This window comes from Lytechinus variegatus, chromosome 9 (assembly GCF_018143015.1).
Source record: "Lytechinus variegatus isolate NC3 chromosome 9, Lvar_3.0, whole genome shotgun sequence".
Taxonomy (NCBI): Eukaryota; Metazoa; Echinodermata; class Echinoidea; order Temnopleuroida; family Toxopneustidae; genus Lytechinus; species Lytechinus variegatus.
Genome location: NC_054748.1, coordinates 38,171,695 through 38,183,995, shown reverse-complemented (window position 1 = coordinate 38,183,995; position 12,301 = coordinate 38,171,695). Strand labels below are relative to the sequence as shown.

Below are 12,301 nucleotides of genomic sequence, written 5' to 3'. Positions count from 1 at the left end.
AGAGGGCGGTATATTGTTGGCCAAATTTTTGCCTATGGAAGAAAAATGAGTATTAAAAATATTTGCTATGTTACCACAATCCTGAATAACCATATCATTATCATTATCATTAGTATTATTATTATTATCATTATTATTATTATTGATGTTGTTGTTGCTTTGTAGTTGCAAAATAACACCTTGTGATTTCTATTTTTTTATAGAAATAGCCACGCCCACAACCACCACTACCACAGAGGGCCAACCACCTACAACTACCATACAACCCAGCCCAACTAGCACAGAGGATACTAGTCCTACTGATTTAACTACTTCTTACTCTACCACTCTTCCAACAACGATCACTTCAACTGGTATGTTCAGAAGGAAAATGAATTAAGAAAACTTGTGTCAACACATTTTGTATTTTATGTTTATGCCCGTAAAAAGTTTCTAAAATGTCTTCTGAGATGTAAACATCAATGATTCAATAAAAATCTTCTGGAGTTAAAGTCCGGGTAATGTATAGTGCACCTCTATGTGAACCATAATCTCTATTTTATTTTTAAAGAAATAACTACCCCCACTGCTGCCACCAACACAGAGGGCACACCACCTACAGCTACCACTCAACCCAGTACAATTATTACAGAAGATACTAGTCCTACTGATTTAACTACTTCTGATTCTACCCCTCCAACAACGATCCCTTCAACTGGTATGTTAAGAAGTAGAATGAATTAAGAAAACTTGTGTCAATACATTTTGTATGTCATGTTTGTATTTTATGTTTATGCCCATAAAAAGTTTTTTTTAATGTCTGCTGAGATTTAAACATAAATGTGATTCAATAAAATCCTTTTGGAGTTAAAGTCCGGGTAGTGCCCCTTTGAGGATGCCAAATAATATCGTTACTTTATTATTGTTTTTATTATTACTATTATTATTATTATTATTGCTATTATTATAATTGTTACAAATTTGCAATAATAGTTAAAAGCTACTGTAATCATGCAATCTGATTGGCTGATAGTAATTTCTTCATTTGTTAAAACAAGTCTTCATGAATCGGGACCCGGTAGTGAAATGAAATATAAGAAATAAAGCAAACTAATGTCAAAAGATATTGTATTCAATATTCTACCTATGAATTACCTCAATAAATGTCCTGAATTTAAATTCATTTATTTAATTAAGTAACCAGTGCACCAGAACTCATTCCACTGCATTTGCATGAGTTCTACTCTCTTACAGTATATAATATTTTTGTTCTTTTCATGTTGTCATGGTAATTAATTTATTACCATTCACTTCTGCCGATTTACAGGATTCGTGTGACAACAAAGATACACATTGATTACAAGATATTCTTTACATGAGATTACAACTACATGTACTAAAGTGGAAATCTAGTGTCTCTGTTTTCACGAAATAAAGGTTATATGAACTTTAAAAAACATGTTGAAATTATGAAGAGAAAATTATTAAATAAAGTAATGGTCGTGTGCATCAAACTTATATCAAATTTTCACTTAAATTGTTCAGGGGTCCATGGTATCTGCAGTGGCGTACCTAGGATTTTCCACAGGGGGGGGGGCAAAACGGTCCGCCAAAAAATTTGACAAGCAAATTCAGGGGGGGGGCAGACTACCCCCCCCCCCCTCCGTAGGTACGCTAGTGGGTGTCTGGTGTTTAATGAAAATATGATTGTAGAATCCTGATTATATACTCTCAACTTCTCTGAAACAAAACGTTATTTATCCATGAGCAGTACCCATTTGTCACACAGGTAGACGAATTACAATTGTTATCTCATCTCTTACTAGAAACGTTCGTAAGCATCATAAGGATTGAAATCACAGCCAACAGACGAGATGGTGAAGTACTTGTATTCACAGAGGAACTCAATGATCAGTCTACGAATGCTTTTATGGATTTGGAAGATGTCTTTTGCGGTGCGGTGAGGATATCCACTTTTTAAATTTGATTTTTATATTCTTTATTGCTTTTATTCGCTTTATGTGACGAGATTAGGTTAAGTCGGAATATATAAGATAAGATTAAATTCTACTTTGTTTATTTATTTGATTTGATTTGAGTACTTTTGCAGTACTTGGTATAGGCCTATGTACTTCTTGGAATATAGACACTATTGAAAGGCGTGAGCATCAGGAGAGCTTTTTAATTCTATTAAAGGGGAATGAAACCTTTGGAACAAAGAGGCTTGTGTAGAAACAGAAAAATCAAAGAATAAGAATAAAGAAAGTTTGAGAAAAATCGGACAAATAATGAGAAAGTTATGAGCATTTGAATATTGCAATCACTAATGCTAAGGAGATCCTCCCATTGACAATGCGACAAGGATGTGTGATGTCACTGATGAACAACTTTCCCTTTGATGGGCTATAAAATACCCTCAAAATGTCTCTTTTTACTTTTTCTTGTGATGATACAAACTCTTTATCCAAGATGTATTCTTAAAAAATATGTATTAAATGCCCTCATGTAGAAAGAACACATGATCTATGGATAGATGTGATAAAAGAGGCAATTCAAGTGAAATATATATTAAAGTAATGGGGAGAATTGTTCACAAGTGACATCACACATCTTTGTCGCATTGCCAATTTGCTATCTCCATAGCATTAGTGATCGCAATATTCAAATGCTCATAACTTTCTCATTATTTGTCCGATTTTTCTCAAACTTTTGTTGATCTGTTTCTTTGATTTTTCTGTTTTCACACAAGCTATCTTGTTCCAATAATTTCATTCTCCTTTAAGAAGACAGTGTATGTATTGTTGTAGCAATTATTTTATTTTATTCCATATACTAACCATGTACTAACTTTGCTTTCCCAAATAAACCTTATCATTCACAGGTTTCAACGTATTTGAATGTAAGCTTGAATTCAGCTCAGCTCATCAGTATCACATGTGAGGTAGTCTCTTTCCGAAATGGTAGTGTGATCGGTGATCTTCGAATCGGTCTCGCAGCACCATCTCAGGATTCCGCTGATAGTCTTGCTGAATCAGCCACAGACCTGTCACCTGCGAATGAGACATTACCTTTTCTCGACGATTCTCTTTACGTCGAAGAGTTAGCCGTAGACAGTAAGTGCACATTTAAAGTTTTTAAAAGTCTTACTTTTGTTTTAAATAATCATTATTTCACTAAAAGTAAAAAAAGGTGATAAGAATTTGCTTAAAGATTGTTTATAAGGAAATAACCCTTGTAGGAGATTATTTAATGCCTCCAATACTTCTAGTGCTTTCAATGCTGTATCCTCCTCCCCCCCCCAAAAAAAAAAAAAATCACATCTTCCTAACATCTAAATACACTAAATACAACAAAAACAAACACACAGACAAAATAAAATGTTATATGGGTATTATTCTTTGCATGTTTTACTACATACTGATAGCTTTTAGATCAGTGTGTATACTATGACTGGTATTAAACTCTTTGGCATGTTTTACTAGATACTGATAGCTTTTAGATCGGTGTGTATACTATAACTGGTATTAATCTCTTTGACATTTTTTACTAGATACCAATATATTTTAGATTGGTGTGTATATTTATTTCTTTTTTCAATGTATTAATAATCAAACAAATCATACATGTATCACCAAGCATTACAAGGCGAATTAAATATAGCAAATAATTATTAACGGTTACATTTTTTCTCACACTTGCTGAAGATTACATAAAAACATACACTGTAAGACTAATATAAAAACATTGTTTAATACATGTACATAATTTTGGGGGAAAAATAGTAATAATAAAAGTGAATCTGTCTGTTACTCTACACATGTAATAGTAATAATGAAAATGAACTATCCGCATCCATCCGTGACTCTAAATCGGCCTTTTCCCATTTCTGGATATGTATCGCCAAGGTATTCCTCTCTTGTGCAATCTTACATCATTCTTCCCTATATTTCTTACAATTTGTCATTATGGTTTCAACAGGTGGCAAAACAGCTTCCTGTCTAGCGGAATAAATCTCCTTCTTGACTATTATAATTACTGTATTCAAACCTTTCATCATATTTTAACTTCCATCAATCCCTAACAGAGTGTCTTCAATTGAGAGATTCTCTAGTTCTTTTTATAATCTTAATTTATATCCAATATCTTTCCAAAGTGCTTGGACATTCGGGCAACCTTTGACATGTTTTACTAGGTACCAATAGCTGTAAAATCGGTTTTATCATGATAGCTGGTATTATTCTTAGCCATGTTTTACTGAACACCGATAGCTTTGAGATTGGTTCATATATTATCGCTCGTAATAATCTTCGCCATGTGTTACTAGATACCGATAGCTGTTATATGGTTATATTATGACTAATATTATTCTTTACCATATTTTACTAAATACCGATAGCTGTAAGATTGGTCTTTATTTCATCACTGGTGTTACCCTTTGCCATGTTTTACTAGATACCGATACCTTTAATGTCGGTCTGTATTTTATTATTATTAGTGGAGGTGCCGTGGCCGAGTGGTCTAAGGCGCTGGACGATCCAAGGTTTGATTCCCGCCGAGTTGAGCAAGACATTTCATCCACATTGTTGTTTTATCGTATATCAAATAAATAAAAATACTATATGCATTATGAATGCCAACATGTGGTCTTGTTTTTAAAAAAAATGCTGGTATTATTCTTTGGCATGTTTGGCTAGATACCGATAGTTGTGGGGACAGCAACCCCTGTAAAAATGGAGGGAACTGCACGGATGAATTCAGCACGTATAGTTGCACATGCCCAGAGGATTACACAGGGAAAGACTGCTCATCATGTAAGTATGAATTTAATTCTTTTTATTGCTTTGAATGCAGTCATAGTCATTAATCTTCTGGTAAGATTTGTGAAATAAGAAAGCAATGGCAAACTTGCCCTCATGAACAATTTGTCCTGTTATCAATACAACAACTATTTTTCACCCTTGATAATCGTCAAATTTCGAATTCTTATCAAAGAATATCAAAATGAATATTCTGCCTTGCCCATCAGTATCACTCAATATATCTTGCTTACTCACTTATACTTTGAAGAATTATTTTGAAATTGCGAGTAAATCAGGTATAATGAAAATAAATAGGGAAGTACAGATATTTACCTCTTAACACGATTACCTGTTCTATTTTACAAGCTCTGTATCATTATTCCAGCATGGGCACTCGTAGGTGTGAGCACCCACCTCATTATGGGCATTCTCTGTATCATACCCCAGTGCATTTTGTACTTCTTAGCTAGGATTTTTGTTATTGGTGAGTTTTAATGATATCAGAGCACAAGAGTTTGCATTTCCCATTGGTCGAGCAGTTTCACACTAAAAAATATGATAATCGTATCGTTAAAGGTTTATAGGTAAATTTTCAAACACATAATCATTAAAAAAAATATCAATATCATCTAACAAAGTCCTTTCTTATTCATTTATCCCAATAGTCTCTGGTAGGACTGGTCTTTCACCTGGTGCTCTTGTTGGAATCATACTTGGTGCTATGTCGGGAGCTCTGATCTTCGTTATCTGCGCGTGTTCAATAATAACCCAAACAGTGCGTCGTAATCAGGCAAATAGGATGATGGTGGGGTAAGTTAAATTTGTATGATTATTTGAAGCAGCTTGCTTTTAGTATTCTACCTATTTTCTCTCCTCTTTCTTTTCCTCTTCTTTCTCCGCCTTCGCCCCTCTCTATCTTCTTCTACTCCTTCTCCTTCTTCCTCTCCTTCTCCGTGTCCTCTTTCTTCTTCCAGCTTTTCTTCTTTTTATTCTTCTTCTTCCTCCTCTTCTTCTTTTTCTTATGTGAATCCATTTTTTTTCTCGCCTTCTCCTAATCCTCTTCTCTTTCCTTTCGCTTCTTCTTCCTCTCCTTCTCCTCCTCTTTCTTCTCCTCCTTCTTCTTCTTTTCTTATTCTTCTTCCTCCTCTTCTTCATCCTTTTCTTCTTTTACTTCTCCCTATTCTTCTTCATCTTCTTATTCTTATTCTTCCTCTTTTTCTTCTTCTTCTTCTTCTCCTCCTTCTCCTCCTTTTTCTTCCTCTTCTTTTTTTTCTAGTTCATGTGCTTCTTTTTACCTAATCTTGTTGTTGTTCTTCCCCATGATGTTATTCTTCTCATATTTTCCTTTTCCCGCTTCCTGCGCTTTTGGTTTGTTGCTCCCACTTTCCAGTCCTGAATGTGAATCCATTTGGCAGTACAGATCCATTAGCTGATCCTCAAAAATGCAGCAATATCACATGGATTCCAATTGGACCTCAAACTTCCCATGGTGTCAGCCAATTTTAATATATTTTCCATGAAATTTCTGCATAAACTGACTTTAAGATGATTCTGTTTATTAATCTTATTGCAGTGGTAAAGTGGTGCAGTTTACTTTAATTCTTTTATCCTAATCAAATGACTCTGAATTCTATCACGTGACCAATCCTCTACATGTATTATAGCTAACAGAAATATTGTCTGAGGACTTGTACTAATTACTAGTATTATCGAATGGACATGGTTTTGAGATGAGGATCATATACCAAAATTATAAAGATGAAAGTCACTATATCTTAAAACAAATATTGCACATAATTTTACTCTGGCGCAGTAGAGTAATTACGCACACTATTACTTTTAATAATAGTATTAATGACTGTGTTTTGTAAAGCGCCAAATCCACTCTGCAGAGTGCAGGAGGTGCAGTTTCATATTTTCATAACAATTTTGAAAGAGCAAAATGTTAGAATGTTTCAAAAGTACTCTTGCGTATAATTCTCACTAATTTATAACACTTTTGAAAGAGCAAAATGTTAGAATTTTTAAGTACCCTCGGGTGTAATTCTCACTAATGCCTTCAACGACGTTCATCATTTGTGTTAAAAATTATGATATGTGTTATGTTACATGTATATACACATTACTGGTATCGATCTTTCAAATGTAATTCAACAGGATGCAGAAGCCTAGCAACTATCACATCTCAGAGCACCGGCGTATGTTCGGTGACCGACAGTCGGATCGTTCATCAGACGATTACTCAATTGAAACTTCTCTCGATCGTCGACAGCATGATATCGGTAGGGCTGTTGATCGGATAAGACAATACCAAGGCATGGATAACCCCGGAAGTGAAATAGGCTATAATCGGGTAAGAATATGATTTTCTTTCTTCATTCTGTCGTACTCCCCCTTATTTTTACCCCTCCCTCTCCATCTCTCTCTCTGTCTCTCTCCATCTCTCCCTCTCTGTCTCTTTCATTCTCTTATTTATTTACCTTATTTGTTTACAATAACTTCATTCCGAATGACCTATACAGGCAGAGCTGCTCTTATGTAATATCACAGCTGTTGTGTATCAGCCCACCATAGCTCAACACTCAGGCCTGCCTGCTGAGGTGAAATGTTACATGTAAGATGGATTGAATTGTCATGCAGGGTTGTTATAACAAGATACATGTACAATTATAGGCTAACGCATATGTCAAAAACATTTAAAAACCACAAATATCAATAATTAAAAGGAATGTAATATAAAGACAAGACGAGGAGACCTTTGGAAGCCAGGCTTGTTATACGGTCCCTCGGTATTGGATCCAAGAAGGTTTTTGTTAGTGGGGTATAACACTGAACTGCGGTTGTCTCCATAATGAGAGTTTGACCATGGACCTATTACGTAATAGGTCCATGGTATGAAGTAATGTATCCATGTGAATAAACATTGCAAAGGTGTGCGATCATCACCAATGATTTTTTTGTGTGTATTTTCTGTTTTAATTTTTTCTCTTGGCCATCTACTTTTTATTTTGATTATATATTTTTCAAATGAACAGAGACCAGGAGGTTTGGATAACTTTGCTCTACCATATGTAGCTGATGGGGATAGAAGGAATGGCAGCGATGAGGTTAGTAACCCCCCCCCCCCCCCCCCCCCCCCCCCCCCGGACTCATGATCAAGGTCAAATGTCATTTAGGGTCAACTAACATAGTTTTGTGTCATTATGTGAATCATGTTTTTTGTGAATAATTATTTTATGGTAGATTTCAAAGTCAGCACTGCTGCTATGCACGTAATGCAGGTGAGACTGCCAGAGTTTCACCAGCTTGTTTCATTCACTACTTTCCCTTATCCACAGCGGTTGGTTTTAGTTTGATACATATGATAGTACTATCATATTAGATAAATTAAATCAAATCGTGTTTTTGATAATCTAGCACTGAGTATCAATTTCTTTTAATTCTTTCAAATTTGATTTTTGTCTCGCCTGCAAAGCAGAGACTATAGGCGCCGCTTTTCCGAAGGCGGTGGCGTCGTCAACATTGACATCTTAACCAAGGTTAAGTTTTTTAAATGTCTTCATAACTAATCGAAAGTATATGGACGTAGTTCATGAAACTTGGACATAAGGGTAATCAATTATTACTTACCATCCTGCCTGAGTTTCAAGTGACCAAGGTCAAAGGTCACTTAGGGTCAATGAACTTAGACCATGTTTGGGGAATCAATTAATATGGAAATCTTAACCAAGGTTAAGTTTTTTAAATGTCTTCATAACTCGAAAGTATATGAACCTAGTTCATGAAACTTAGCCATAAGGGTAATCAGTTATTACCTACCATCCTGCCTGAGTTTCAAGTCACATGACCAAGGTCAAAGGTCATTTAGGGTCAGTGAACTTAGACCATGTTGGGGGAATCAATATGGAAATCTTAACCAAGGTTAAGTTTTTGAAATGTTGTCATAACTTCTATAGTATATAGACCTAGTTCATGAAACTTTTATATAAGGATGATAATATGTCACTGAAGATCCTGCCTGAGTTTCAGGTCACATGACCAAGGTCAAAAGTCCTTTAGGGTCAACAAACTTTGATAATGTTGGGGGTATTTGTGGAATTGTCATCATAACTTTAAAGTTTATACATGTAGATCTAGTTCATGAAACTTGGGACATAAGAGTAATCGTGTATCCCTGAATATCTTGTCCATGTTTCTGGTCACATGACCAAAATCAAAGGTCACGTAGGGTCAATGAACTTTGGCCGTGTTGGGGGTGTTTGTTGAATTGGCATCATAACTTACCAAGTTTATGGATCTACACATGTAGTTCATGAAACATAGACATAAGGGTAATCAAGTATGAATGATTGTTTTGCACATGTCTTTAAATAGGTCAAATGATCATGGTCAAAGGTCATGTTGGGTAAATAGACAGTATTTTACTATCATATGAGTGTTTTCTTTTGTGAATGATTATTTTTGTTGTAGTTTTCAATGTCTGCTGCTATATTGAATCGCGTAATACAAGCGAGACTGCCAGAGGCGTTCCACTTGATTATGGATTTAGCTCCTATGGGAATAAAACCTATATAGTTTAATGTCCATTTTTGCCAATTTAACCATGTTTAATATTGAATATTCAGTGTGGATGTAACATACTGGCTTTAGAATAATCATGTGTTCTCTCCAAAAGGAAAACTGTTGTTTGAATTTGTTCTTCTTGTATGATTTTATTGTTTGCAGAGCCCCGTTGAACGAAACCCATTACACTACAACTACTTCTAAAGCTCAGCTGTATGTGAATTGTGAAAACAGTCCCAGCACTATATATCATTTTGATTTGCACCCAACCTAGAATGTGATGTGTACAGGATTGATTCATTGAATACATTAATCACTGGAAAATGGCAACCAGACCTAAAGCCGGGGTAGAAAATAATGCGCCTCGGAAAAGATTATTATCCTATGATCTAGAATTGAACAATGCAAATGTCCATTTATCTTCATTCTGATCGATTTTATTAGAAATGTTCAATAAATACATGTATGTTATGTTACCTGAATATATCTAAGTAAATTCAATCAAACTTGATATTATTGAATTGTGATTATCATGAAATATTCACATTTTTTTATTTCAAAATATTTTAAAGTATGTTATACAAGAAAGGAAACAATATTATACACAGATGGAGTTTGAAATATTTGTAGTTTCATTATTATCAATTATTTACATGACAAATTTACCATTTTCATTTCTAGGGGTTTGTTTATTTGGAACCTTAATAGTGCATGCATGTGTTATCCAAAAAAGGGAGTAAACATTAGGATGTATATATTTTTTGTTACCTTTTTACTTCAAAATATATTTGCATTTTATAAAGAGAATGATAAAGAAATGTCCTTAGAACAACATATGAAAATGTATATTTTTTATTAATGGTTTGTAAATCAATATCATTCAAAACAAGTAGACATAAATGACTTAAGCCAGGAAGCGTTTCATCTAAATCTGTCGTCCAATGAGTTATCAGATCTGATAATATTCCTTGATTTTGATTGGCTGAGGAGAACAGCTCCTCTTAAAACTGTCGGATAAAGACGACAAGTCCTTTCATGAAACGCCTCTCCGGAGTTAATAAATTCCACGATAAACTATTCATTTGTTTTCATCAATTAAGAAGTCCATGCAAAGGGTTCAGATATGTGATAATATATCATAGTCATTGTAAATACTTGTTTTAGTTCCTTATGACAGAGCAATTTATCATGGCTCTGAAATCGAATCTAAAATGAATAGTGACAGATAAGCATATCTATATATTATAAACAGACCATATACATGTAGTACTGGAGAACTGAATGTTATCTTGGCTGGGTGTGTACTTGGTAGGTAATTCTTTTCTAAATATGAATTTATTTTGTATATATGTGGGTGAGGGTTGTCAATGTGTGTGTGTGTGCGTGTCTTTAAGCATTTTTATAATAACTGATTTCATTGTGTTTTTTTAAGATATATATGACTCATGATTTTGTTAAGTTAGTGGAAAAAAAGTGAAAATATGAAGTGTAAAGTATTATATATGATTTGAAATGTTAAATTGAAATGTTATGTAACTATTTGTTCATGAAATCAGAATAAAAACATTATTCAAAACAAAAGTGTGTGTGTGTGTGGGTGAAAGAGTAGTGTAGGGTTTTGGGTTGGGATATGCATTTGGTTATATGTATTTGAAGACCTTGTCTTTCAAGCTATTCCTCATTAACATGAAATGTCTGTCTGAATTATTTTGTGTACCTTTTAATTTGCTTTTGTATTCATATGCATGTGATTCTTGTTTATTGTAATTTTCATGATGAATGAAATCACATTCACAGTAACAAATGTGATACTAGAGGCTTATACTTCCAAATTTATTTTACTCAGAGAGCATGTAATTAAAATATATCAAGAATACATTTGTGGTACTATCCTTTTGGTATATTATTTTATTTGCATGCTATGTTTGTTTAGTTGAACAAAAATTCACATGTATTGTGCATTTAATGATCACCTTACAAATAGTCCACCAGTGCTGTAATTTGTTTTGCACAGGAAATGTGAAAAATGTCCTTTGTAAACAAAGGAGGACACATCTAACTGTCAAGAAATCAATGAATTTACAGATATGCAGTCATATCCAGAAAAAAAATGAGCAAACATGCATTTTACATGTATACGTTGACTTTCCTGGCTTTCCATAGTTGCGATTGATCGGATCAATTGCATGTCTTTGTAAGACAGGCCCCTGGGCCCCGTCTTACAAAGAGTTACGATTGATCTGATCAATCACAACTATGGACGGCCAGCAGTGTCAATATACTATGCATGTTTGTTCAAAATATTTTCTAACTATATTGTATATTCATGCATTCAATGTTTTCTTGAAAATTCATTGTGTTTCTCTTTGTTTGCAAAGGACATTGTGCAAATTTCCTGTAGAAAAAATTATGACACTGATGGATCTCCATAGGGTAATGATTGATCGGATCAATCGTAAGTCTTTGTTAGACGGGGCCCTGGTTTAAGCTTGTATTTTTAGGGGAAAAAAGTGGTTCTCATTGACACTAAAAACTTATCAAGTCCAGAGATGTTCAAAATGTTTCTTACCAGAAATATAAAGATTACCCCTAAAAATGGTTAATAATATGATTCTGAAAGGGAGCAGGTGGGGGTCACGGACCATTTACATCCATATTGTGAAGTGTTTGTCTTTGGTGCTTAATCTCACTGCATGCATTATATCATCATCACTATCACCATCATCTGTCATTACCATCACCACCATCATCATCCTCTCATCATTATCACCATCATCATAATCATCATTTCATCATCATCATCACAATCATCAGCATCATCATCATCACCATCATAATCACAATCATCATCATATCACCACCATCATCAACATTATCAGTACACAATGTCACCAACTTTTAATGACCCAAAATACGAATGACATCTCCATTTAAATATCCAATTTTTTATAAATCATTTA

General features: G+C 34.3%; 1 protein-coding gene across 1 annotated transcript in view; it reads left to right on the top strand.

The window, feature by feature from the left end:
- The window catches only part of LOC121422023, a 65,381-nt gene extending 54,810 nt beyond the window's left edge, over nucleotides 1-10,571 (top strand). Inside the window, exons 33-41 of the mRNA XM_041616825.1 lie at nucleotides 204-353; nucleotides 551-697; nucleotides 1,806-1,939; nucleotides 2,861-3,092; nucleotides 4,674-4,790; nucleotides 5,444-5,588; nucleotides 6,936-7,131; nucleotides 7,814-7,885; nucleotides 9,504-10,571. Of these exons, the coding sequence (XP_041472759.1) occupies nucleotides 204-353; nucleotides 551-697; nucleotides 1,806-1,939; nucleotides 2,861-3,092; nucleotides 4,674-4,790; nucleotides 5,444-5,588; nucleotides 6,936-7,131; nucleotides 7,814-7,885; nucleotides 9,504-9,545 (1,235 nt within the window). The 3' untranslated portion in view covers nucleotides 9,546-10,571. The remainder of the gene's footprint in view (nucleotides 1-203; nucleotides 354-550; nucleotides 698-1,805; nucleotides 1,940-2,860; nucleotides 3,093-4,673; nucleotides 4,791-5,443; nucleotides 5,589-6,935; nucleotides 7,132-7,813; nucleotides 7,886-9,503) is intronic.
- The last annotated feature ends 1,730 nt before the right edge of the window (nucleotides 10,572-12,301 follow it).